The 11,976-nt window shown below is 39.9% G+C and overlaps 1 protein-coding gene across 1 annotated transcript; it reads right to left on the bottom strand.

Moving 5' to 3' along the window:
- On the bottom strand, positions 839-10,334 carry LOC104780246 (probable peptide/nitrate transporter At3g43790). The gene is made up of 16 exons (XM_019244602.1): positions 10,089-10,334; positions 9,756-9,815; positions 9,551-9,653; positions 9,351-9,453; positions 9,169-9,222; positions 9,012-9,074; positions 8,865-8,914; positions 8,707-8,782; positions 7,857-8,054; positions 7,582-7,669; positions 7,241-7,326; positions 1,787-1,894; positions 1,646-1,690; positions 1,430-1,518; positions 1,211-1,254; positions 839-1,074 (listed from the first exon to the last, which is right to left on the bottom strand). Exons 1-16 carry the CDS (start codon positions 10,228-10,230, stop codon positions 986-988), a joined length of 1,398 nt encoding a protein of 465 aa, XP_019100147.1. The 5' UTR covers positions 10,231-10,334; the 3' UTR covers positions 839-985.

Genomic DNA, 11,976 nt, shown 5'->3' with positions numbered 1-11,976 from the left:
TATATCTGAAATAACTATAATCAATCATCTTACCTTATAAGAAAATTTAAATTACTATTAAAGCAAAATTTTAAATAAAACTACGTTATTTCAGATAAAGTAATACGATTTAAATTATTATAATTTAAATCAAAATTTCAGAACTTAAAATGAATGTAAAAAAATTGAGTACATGAAATAACTATCGACATCAACTATATATAATTTTCACCAAAATATATCAAATAAGCTAACGCTATGTGTGGTTCAAAACCTAGTATATTATTAAATCATATACAACTACGATGTACTACTCAAATGTAGTGAAAAAAGAAAAAGAAGATATTATTTTTACTATAAATTAGACTATTTATAAAACTAAATAGACTAACATTCGTTCGTGCATTACCTAGTAATAAATTAATTAGTGGTTTGCACAAAAAAAAATATATAAATATTTGCTATGTAACTACGTACTACATAGTACTACTAAGTTTCATTACTCTTAAACTTTTAGTTGATTATTAAGTTTAAAGTATGTAATTTACTGTTTACAACTATTATGGCAATGTCACCAACCTTTTACGTTTCTGTGTTTTGACTAGTCTTTTATTAGAACAAGAATCAAAATTCAGTTTGAAAGGTATTGAGCTTTTTGTCTTAGAAGGACATTAGTATAAGTCGCAGTTATTGATGTTCATGTTCTAGGGCAAACTATGCAGACAAAGAGAACCAATCTCAGATAGTATCCATAGGAGACTAAGACTCAAGAGAGAAGACGTAATGGCCAAATGATCGGGAAAAAATGATGTGGATAAAGGACTACTTGAATTTGGACAAGTTTTTGCCAAGACCAGTATTCGTAATCATATAATTGGTAATGAATACTACGAAAATTAGTTACATTATTAGTCATTCTTTTGGTGTCGAATCATAGAGAAGCACAATAGTTTGTATGAGTTTTCCCATTTATTCCTCGCTATAAGGGTGAAGAGTAACGAATATCTTAGTGGATTTGAGATATGTAAGGTATGAACGTTAGAATTAATCCTACGAGCTGTACCAAGTTCAACACCAAGAACACCATCTCATCACCTGTGTGTGTAGTGTTCAAAAAAATGTAATTAAAATCATGTCTTTCGGATGAAATACTCAATGATGGTTTACGGTTCTTTTAGGCACGGGTATAATATTTAGTTGACATGGACTGGGATGGGTGCTCAAATTTTACCTGGAAGGAAAGTCGCGTCTTGTCTCTTTTGTGCCCATGAGAATCTGCAGAGTGAACAGAACACGGAGAAAGGTGAATTAGCAACAGCCAAGAACAGTCTATGACGAACAAAGGTGATGCTTGTATATATCTTGCATTTGCAAGAATGTGAGTGCATTTTTCCAAAATATAGATGTTTCCAAGATATTACTTGGTGTATGAGTCAGAGTAAATACTTACAAGGCACCTCCACCAGCAGGACCAAATGATTTAAAAACAGACATTGCGGTCATAGAAATGCCATTAGCAGCACCTCTCTGATTCTGAGGCTGAGGTGTCAAATTAAAGAAAAGTGAGTATGAGCCCGGGCAGAGGAAGTTACCCATGTAAATAAATAGCGATAACTATAAATGTAAAGCAAAGAGAGTGCCAATACACCAGCCCAAAGAACCATACCACAGCCTTGTTCAGCATGATAAACAATCCTGTGACAAGAGAGATCTGCGCACAAATCATGAAAACGTATTTCAAATCTTGCTTACTGTTAAATCAGGAGATATTACGCAGAAAAGCTTCAGAGTTATAACAAAAACTCACAGATAAAGCGTTTTTTATGATGGATGCACAATTTATCACCATATGAAGGGCCACCCCAGAAAGCAAAGCTATATAGGGGTAACAAGAAAGCAGCGGTATCAACAATACCTGAACAACAAAATGTAAATAAATGAACAAGACTCAGTATAAGAAACCAAAGAGACTGCTTAAAACGACAACAAAGAATTGAGTTTCCATAATTAACTTTGAGGGCGATTTTTTGGGCGACTAGGATTTTTCTCGTTTTCTCTGTTCGTATGGAGCCGCCGGGGGATTCTCCGGGTCTGGGGGTTTCGCAAGAAACCGGTGTGGATGTGGAGGATGTTGTGGAGAAAGACGTTCATGCCTCGTCTCCTGTGAAGGGGGGTGGGAATCAGCGGTTGCACCGTACGTTTCTAACGGTGGCATGTTTTTACTAAACAGAGCTTTGAAGTCATAGAGGTTGAAGGGAAGGAGAATGTGCTAGTGCCAAAGGAGGTGTTTGTGGGCGCTAAACCTTTGTGGGAGGATTTCCTCATTGGACAATTTTTAAATCAAAAAGCTCCACATGTGGGCAAGATCCACATGATAATCAACAAGATATGGCGTTTGGGTGATAAGTCAACGTTGATTGATGTTTTTGCTGTTAATGAGTCCACGGTGAAGTTCCGGATCCGTAATGACAGTATGAGAACTAGGGTTTTGAATAGAAGCATGTGGAATATCATGGATATCCCTATGATTATTTCCAAGTGGTCGTCGTTCGAAGTGGACTCGCAACCGGCGATGAAGTCTATTCCTTTGTGGGTTAGTTTAAGAAATATTCCTCCCTCAATGTTTACCGATAAGGGTTTAGAGTATCTGTTTAGTGTGGTGGGTAAACCAATTCGGTTTCATCAAAACACGGAAGATTGTGTTAGTTTTACTGAAGCGAAGATGTTGGTTGAAGCTGACTTAACGAAAGTGCTTCCACGAGAGTATGTTTATGGAGGGGAAGAAGAAGGGGAGGTTGAAACGGTCATTCAATATGGCTATCCATGGTTGCCACCGCGTTGCAGTGGTTGTCAGAAATGGGGACACTTAACTACTAAGTGTCTCTCAATGACTAGCTCTGCTATAGCAGATGTTAGTGAGGTGGTTGTTTCACCATCTACTATATCACCTGCTGTTCCTTCGGGGAATAGTCCGACTGTTGGGGATGGTTCTAGTGTTACTGAAGTAATCACTAAACCACCTCCACCGGTTATTACTGACAATGTTATGGTGTCTTCGGCGAAAGAGGGTTCTGATCAGGTATGGATCACTCCATCAAAACATGGGCGTAGTCCGGGGAAGGTGCAGGAAGGGATCAAGCCTAATGAGGATACCATCCTGTCAAACACTTATTCGGTTCTTGGAGTGGAAGAGGAGGTGGTGGAGGAGACAGTGCTGGAGAAGCAGGTCTCGCTCCCGGTGCCTGTTCTTGTTCCTCCTACGGGGGCTTTGGCTCCTACTGGGATGGGGGGTAAGGATCGCGGGGAGAAGCCGGTGGCTACGCTTCGTCCGTCTCTACCTCGGGACTCTAAATCAGCGCATAAAGCGGTATCAGTTGCTTCTAGTCAATCCTCTAGAGTCTACTCTAGGGATCAGAGTAGGAAGCCTTCCCATAAAAAAATTTAAATGTCAGGGTTCTTCTGGAATGTTCGGGGCTTCAACAAAATATCAAAACATTCCGTGATACAGAAGTGGTTAAGGGAAACTGATTTCCAGTTTGGCTGTTTGTTAGAGACTCGAGTGCAAGAGAAAATGCTCAACGTATTGGTGGGAAGGTGTTTAGGGATTGGTCGATATTGGAAAATTATGAGTTTAATAGTCGAGGTCGTATGTGGGTTGTATGGAAAAATAATGTGCGTGTAACTCCTTTTTACAAAAGTGAACAGCTGATCACTGTTTCGGTCAAGTTGGAGGATCAACCGGACGAGTTCTTCTGTTTGTTTGTATATGCTCTGAATATTGTGGAGCAGCGTAAGGTTTTGTGGCAAGAGTTGAAGGATCATGCGGATTCACCAATTATATGCACCAAACCTTGGGTGCTTATGGGGGATTTCAATGAGACCTTAGATATATCTGAACATTCGCGGGTGGAGGATCATCCAATGGTTACTCGTGGCATGCGGGACTTCCAGTCTGCTGTGGGATATTGTTCGCTTACTGATATTGCAGCCAATGGTCCGCTGTTCACTTGGTGGAACAAACAGGATCATGATCCAATTTTGAAGAAACTAGACCGAGTGTTGGTAAATGATGTTTGGCTCCAGCGGTTCCCGCGAGCTTATTCGGTGTTTGAGGCAGGGGGTTGCTCAGACCATTTGCGTTGTCGGTTGCTTTTGCAGAGTGCAGAGCCGGTTAGAAAGTGTCGCCCGTTCAAGTTTGTCAATGTTCTTACTACTTTGGATGATTTTAAGCCTATGGTTGACACTTACTGGAAGACAACACCCTCTCTGTTTTTATCTACGTCGACTCTGTTTCGATTCCATAAAAAATTGAAGGGTTTGAAGCCATTGGTTCGTCGGCTGGCAAAGGATCGAATCAGTAATTTGGAGAAAAGAACTCAAGTCGCTTTTGAGGAGCTATGTGCAAAGCAAACGCAGAACCTTTCTAATCCTACTGTGTTATCTATGGAGGAGGAGAATGAAGCTTTTCTTCGTTGGGACCATGTTGCCTCTTTAGAGGAACGATTTCTCAAGCAGAGGTCGAAACTGCATTGGCTGCAGGTTGGAGATAAGAATAACAAAGCTTTTCATAGGGCTGCTGCTACTAGGAAAGCGGTAAATACTATCAATGAGGTTACCTGCCCCAATGGTACTGTTGCTAAGGGTGAGGATATTGAGCTGGAGGCTGAGAGATATTTTAAGGAGTTTTTACAATTCTCACCAACTGATTTTGAAGGGGTTAAAGTTGCAATGCTCCAGGATTTGTTGCCGTTTCGATGCTCATCAGTGGATCAAACTCAACTTATAGCGCCTGTTACTGCAGAGGAGATCAGGAATGTTCTTTTTGCTATGCCAAATGACAAATCTCCTGGCCCGGATGGCTTTACTTCTGAGTTCTATAAGGCGACATGGGATATTCTTGGCCAAGAGTTTATTCTTGCAGTCCGATCTTTCTTTGTCAAAGGTTTTTTGCCTAAAGGGATAAACTCTACTATCCTAGTGCTTATCCCGAAGAAGTTGGATGCTATGGAGATGAAGGATTATCGACCAATTTCTTGTTGCAATGTGTTATATAAGGTCATTTCAAAAATTCTTGCTAATAGGTTGAAGGTGGTGTTGCCTAGTTTCATATTCGGGAATCAATCGACCTTTGTAAAGGATTGGTTGCTGATTGAAAACGTGTTGCTTGCTACTGAGTTGGTCAAGAACTATCACAAGGAGGAAATCTCGGAGCGTTGTGCGATTAAGATTGATATATCGAAAGCTTTTGATTCGGTTCAATGGCCCTTCCTCTTGAATGTCCTCTCGGCATTGCAACTACCAGCAGAGTTTATATATTGGATCGAATTATGTGTTACCATTGCTTCTTTCTCTGTCCAAGTTAATGGAGAGCTTGCGGGATATTTTCATAGTTCTAGGGGGTTGCGGCAAGGCTGTTCTCTGTCCCCCTATTTGTTCGTCATCTGCATGGACGTCCTGTCTAAACTTCTTGACAACGCTGCTGGCACATATCAGTTTGGTTATCATCCGCGGTGTAAAGCTCTCAATTTGACCCATCTAAGTTTTGCTGATGATTTGATGGTCCTTACTGATGGTAAACCACATTCTATTGAGGGCATTGTCTCAGTTTTTGATAAGTTTGCCAAGCTATCAGGTCTCAAAATAAGCGTGGAGAAATTAACGGTATATCTTGCTGGTGTTGCGGATCAAACACGTCAACAGATATCGTATCAGTTTGATTTTGTGGTTGGGGAGCTTCCTGTCTGATATTTAGGCTTGCCGTTGGTGACTAAATGTCTTACTTCTGCTGACTATGCTCCTTTGCTTGAGCAGATCAAAAAGCGTATCGGTTCTTGGACATCACGCTACCTTTCTTTTGCAGGCCGTTACAACCTCGTCAGCTCTGTTCTATGGAGCATCTGCAACTTCTGGATTGGTGCTTTTCGACTTCCCCGAGCATGTATTTGTGAAGTGGAGAAGCTTTGCTCTGCTTTCTTGTGGTCGGGTTCTGATCAGAATCCAAAAAAGGCCAAACTGCAGTGGGACGCAGTCTGTAAGCCATGCTGGGAGGGAGGGCTTGGTCTTCGTAGCTTGCGAGAGGCAAATGATGTGTGTTGCCTAAAGTTGGTCTAGCGAATACTCTCTCATGGTTGATCTCTTTGGGTTCAATGGGTTGAACGTTATTTGCTGAGGGGACGGTCGTTGTGGGTGGTTCAGGAGAACACGGGTACAGGCTCTTGGATTTGGCGGAAGATCTTAAAATACAGAGCGGTCGCCCAACAGTTCTGTAAGGTGGAGGTGGGAAATGGTTTGCAGACCTCTTTTTGGTTCGATAACTGGTCCGCTATGGGCAGGTTGGTGGATGTGACAGGGTCTCGAGGGGTTATTGATCTGGGGATAAGTCGATCAATGCCAGTGGCAAAATCCTGGTCGACTAGGAGACGACGGACACCTCGTCTTCCACATCTCCTCTCGATAGTGGATACACTACGTTCGCAGTTTCAACAGAGAACAGAACAGCCTGATCTCGTGTTGTGGAGAGGGAAGAACGACATATACAATGCGGATTTCTCTACGGCGGACACTTGGAATCATATTCGGTCCACCTCCCCTGAGGTTTCATGGCACCGAGCGGTGTGGTTCACTCATGCCACTCCCAAGTATACTTTCTGCACATGGTTAGCGGCTCATGACAAACTGGCTACAGGGAATCGTATGCTAAGGTGGAACATTGGGGCTACTGGGACCTGTGTTTTCTGCCAGCACAGTTTCGAAACTAGATCTCATATGTTTTTCGCCTGCGTTTTCTCTTCTGCAGTGTGGGAGGCGACTGCACAGGGGGCTACTGGCATCAACTTTTGACCTTTTTATCAGACACGCGCCTTGATCGACTGGGAAGCTTCTTAACACATTATACTTTTCAACTTACGGTGTATACCATCTGGAGAGAACGCAATGGACGATGGCATGGCCAACCTGCTAACATCTCAGGACAACTGATCAAATGGATTGATCGCCAGGTGAGGGATCAGATTCTGTCCATTCAGCGAACGGGAGATCGGAGATTTGAAAGTGGCTTTCAGGCTTGGTTCAAACTAGATTTTGATCTTGTCTTCTCTTTAATTATGTATTCTCTTTCAGCTCAACTATTCAAACGCTAGCTGCACTTGTTGTAACAAAACTATTTTTCTTTGAATATAATTTAACATTAAATTCAAAAAAAAAAAAAAAAGAAACGAAAGAGCATCGTTCAAAAATCGAGAAACTTCAACCCCAGATTTACCGCAGAAAGACGTATAATCACAAGGAGTCTGAGGGCCTTAGCTAACGGTGGGTATACCAAAAGTTGGAACACCAGAAGCCCAAGTCCTGAAAATATGGTAACTCAATTTATGAGGAACATCCAAGGTGGATATAGATAGACAAGAACAAACTCAAGAAACAGAGTTGACGAACTATATATACGAAAACAATACCAACCATGAATGAAAAAAGCGAGATCCTGAAAAGGTTTTATAGATAATGTGATAAGGAGAATATTTTTGGAAAAATTCCAAATAAACTAATCACAATTTTCTGGACCAACCCACCAGACCATCCATATAAGGTAAATACAACATGCACCTGATATAGCTAAAACTTGGCCTACATCTTGGGATGAGAAGCTCAATCCTCCATAGCTTCTGTCACTGACGGCCCAGAGTGAGAATATCTTGCAAAGGTACCAATAAAAGAGTAAATTCATAAACAAAACTTCTTCTGCAATACTTAAAAACTTTACTGATTTGAAAGTGAGCTATCAATATCTTAAAGCAGCTAGGAAGATATGAAAGTGAGGAACCTCTAAAACTAATTATGTCCTAGTAAACTCGCATGAGTTTAGGTAATTAGTAACTCACCTCTGAGTAAGCTATCTCTTGGAGGGAAAAAACACAATACACGATGATGATAGCCATCAATGGAAGATTCCTCAGAAGACTTGGCTTACTAATTATGTTCTGGTCATCAAGTCCTCCTCCTCCTCTGCTTTCGTCATCGTTTAGCTCAGTTGGATTAAGTCTCCCCTGTGCAATTCTGCAACGCGTATGTAGTGTTTCCTGTATATAGTTATGAGTTAACATTTCCAGTCTTAGGTTGATATAAATCATAACATGGTCAAGTCATACAACACACTATAGCTCCGGAACTTCATAAGAACTCATTTTATGATCAATACCATATAACAAATTTTGTTTTTGAAGGTCCTTGAACAGTTCATAACAAGTATACACTATCATATCTATTTATCATACTCACAGGAAGCCACCAGCAAGCGATGAAAACCCCAGTAGCATAGACTGATATAACTAAGCTCGGTAGAAAATATGGCAACCTGTAAAGCACAACACCAAGCACCTAATGAGTTAACTAACTTTGCTAGCATTTGAAAAATGGACTGGATGGAGAAAAAATACCTTCCAAAAACTGAACTCTGGGAAAATATAGTTGGGTACTTCTCTGCAGGCTAAAAAAAACATGAAAACAGAAANGCAACGCGTATGTAGTGTTTCCTGTATATAGTTATGAGTTAACATTTCCAGTCTTAGGTTGATATAAATCATAACATGGTCAAGTCATACAACACACTATAGCTCCGGAACTTCATAAGAACTCATTTTATGATCAATACCATATAACAAATTTTGTTTTTGAAGGTCCTTGAACAGTTCATAACAAGTATACACTATCATATCTATTTATCATACTCACAGGAAGCCACCAGCAAGCGATGAAAACCCCAGTAGCATAGACTGATATAACTAAGCTCGGTAGAAAATATGGCAACCTGTAAAGCACAACACCAAGCACCTAATGAGTTAACTAACTTTGCTAGCATTTGAAAAATGGACTGGATGGAGAAAAAATACCTTCCAAAAACTGAACTCTGGGAAAATATAGTTGGGTACTTCTCTGCAGGCTAAAAAAAACATGAAAACAGAAACCAAGTCAGCTAAGCAGGACAGGAAAGTCAAATTCCGAAAAGTTAACTGAACAGATTCTAGAGTCAAGTGTACCTGAGCAAGATAACCTCCAATAGCAGGACCTAGTATCAATCCTATACCTCTCGATGTACTTACCTGAGAAAGTGAAACGGAACAGAAGTATTTATCCTCTAGATAAAAGTAAACATTGGCGGCAATAACGACGTTTCGAAGTAGATAAAAGCCTTACAACAGAAAGACTAAGAGCGTTGTACTCTTCACTGACGACTTCTGAAGCATATGCCTGAAACATGGCAAAAGAACAAAGGAAACACCTTTCAGGAAATGCTACCCTTATAACACTTTACACGATCCTTTTCATTTTTTATATCAGGGTGAGAAGCTACTGTATTCTGAGTACTTAAGACGTACCCTTATAACTCCAAGTAGACAATTGAAGCAGCCAAGAAGAAATCTAAAGGAAATAGCAAGCCAGACACTTGTGCTTAGACCAAAGAGGGTATTGAATATGATCCTGAAAAGAGAGTCAGGCAGCTTATAAAAAAATCTGCAAGACAAAGAAAAAAAATTGAATAATAATCTTTACTCTGATGAATAAAAAAAAAGCTAACACTGAGAAAGTTCCAATGAGAATAATAGGTTTGCGACCATATCGATCAGCTAATTTCCCCCAGACAATAGATGTCAAAGCTCTTCCAATCATGAATGATGATCCTAATTACAAAGTTATCAAGAAACACTTAAGAAATCTTCCAAGATTGGTACAAGCAATAAATAACAAATAGCCTAAGACAAAGCAAAAAGAAATAAAATTACCAACAAACCAGCATAGAAACCAATATCTTCTTCTTGTTTTGCAATACCAAAGTCTTTGATCTGCCACCACCACATTACAAAACCAAGCTAATCAATGGAGAGTTTTAAAGCTATCAAAAACAATATTAAGGTGTAACTAATAAATAATAAACTTACCATGAAATAAAGATATGGAAACAGAGAAGAGATTGGGAGAGCTGAATTAATCACCAAAAAGGTTCGAAACATGAGTATCACATATAGCCTAGTTAATTCGAATATGAATCACTTGCACGCCAAGTGTTTGTAGAAATTACTAAGAGAGGTTGAGAAAACAAAGTTAAAAAAAAAAACCAGTGCAGAGTGAGACGAGCCAGATGAAGGAGAGGTGCAAGTAAGGGACGCCTTGCTGGTGTTGCTTAGTTCGATCAATGATACAGCCAGGGCAATCTTCGTTCTTCTCCAGGAGGATGGTTCGAGACTCATCATAGGCCATGATCGGAACCACTCGGAGAAGCGTAGGTACACGAACTTGTTTTATTCATTATTAGGATAAGAAAAGTTTATTCCTCCTAAAAGGCGCCAAAAAAGCTGAAATGATTCTTAAAGAAATTAAAATATCTCAGTGGGTGGGTGTAAGGTGTTGGTGTTGCTCTTGACAACAATAATTTTAAATCCAAGTGGTACTGAATCATCATGGGTTACAAGAAGCTATGAAAAGAAACAATTTTTATTTTTAACTTCATTATACTTTTTTTGTAATTAGTTACCATACTAATGGTATATCCCTATCACAGTGATGGTTGAATACCAATCACATTAATAAGTTGTCATTTTATCAGCAACATGAACGATCTACAAAACCGATTGTTTTATCAATATACATAATGCACAATGAGATAAACAATTCTACCTGTTGGGACCAAGAACCCCTCCTCCGGGTTCGGGTCAACATTAGACCGAATGTCGTGGGGGCCACTATACGACATGTCAAGAGAATTCTAAGAGGTCAGGAAGAGAGAAAGATCTGCTTGGGGCTAGTCTGTTCAGGAACTTGAAGGAGTTCGAGTTTTCGAGCCAAGCATGTTTGTCGAGGTGATTGGAGTAAATGAGAGATTTACATATTTAAAGGATATCCGGTCAAACCAAGATCGAGCGTTATGACATGAATACTAGTTAGGATCAAAACGTATGCCCATTTATGAAGAAGAATTGTATTAATCTAGAATTAGTTGTATTTTGTAGTATAAAATACTTATCACTGTAGTAACCTTACAAGGATATTTGATTTTCAAGACAAAAACTTAATAATACACATATTTTCTCTAAACACTTGTTCTTGACCACTAAGGTCATCGGGTGAGGGATTTGGCTCCCACATTACCGGCAACTAGAAGCAGAACGAGGACACTAACACATACTCCACCAACAATGCAATGGAGTTCCGCATCAAACTCTTCTTTATGAGCGCAACCTTTTTCCTCCCATTCAGCTCCGATCCACATGTGTAGCAAAACAAGTATCCACATCTATCAAATCATATATATGAACATTATTACATTGTTAATTTGACGAAAACATAAATAAATTTTGAAATGATTAGATATTAATGTGATTAAGATATGGTGGTACATGTGGTACGTGAAACCTGCAAGTTACATGCATGCATGCATCCTTCTGAACGTTCGATCATGTGTTTGCACTTTTCACATTGATGCCACATGTTCTGATTTGCTAGAACTTTAAGTTTGAAATCATTCGTTGTAGGACTTGGACCCAATCTCTTGTAATCGTTGCATGACAACTTATTGTGCCACGGAACTTTGCAATTGATACAAAAGGGTATAGCACATTTGACACAGCAACTCCAACCTTCTTTGGTAGATTTAGAAATCTCGGTTTTTGATATTAAACTCGAGCACCTAGGGTTGGGCAATAAACTCTGTCTAACACAGGAATTGATTCCTCTTCAATCATTTGTTCCCACATCTCTTGTAGTCTAGGAGTCAAAAGACTCGTACAACATGTAAGAGTTAGCTTATTGTTGGTACCACGATTATTCATCTCGATCCACGTGCCTGGCCCCGAGCTGGATGATGTGGGTCGGGATGAATAGTGAGTCCGACCAGTTAAAACCAGATGAGGTCCACTAAGAAGAAGCAGGGGCGAGGTAACAAGAGAATCAAGTCACTTCGGAGCTCGGGATGTAGCCAAAGATTCTAAAGACTGACCACCATAAATG

Source organism: Camelina sativa, chromosome 4 (assembly GCF_000633955.1).
Source record: "Camelina sativa cultivar DH55 chromosome 4, Cs, whole genome shotgun sequence".
NCBI lineage: Eukaryota > Viridiplantae > Streptophyta > Magnoliopsida > Brassicales > Brassicaceae > Camelina > Camelina sativa.
This window is presented reverse-complemented; position numbering and strand designations above follow the sequence as displayed.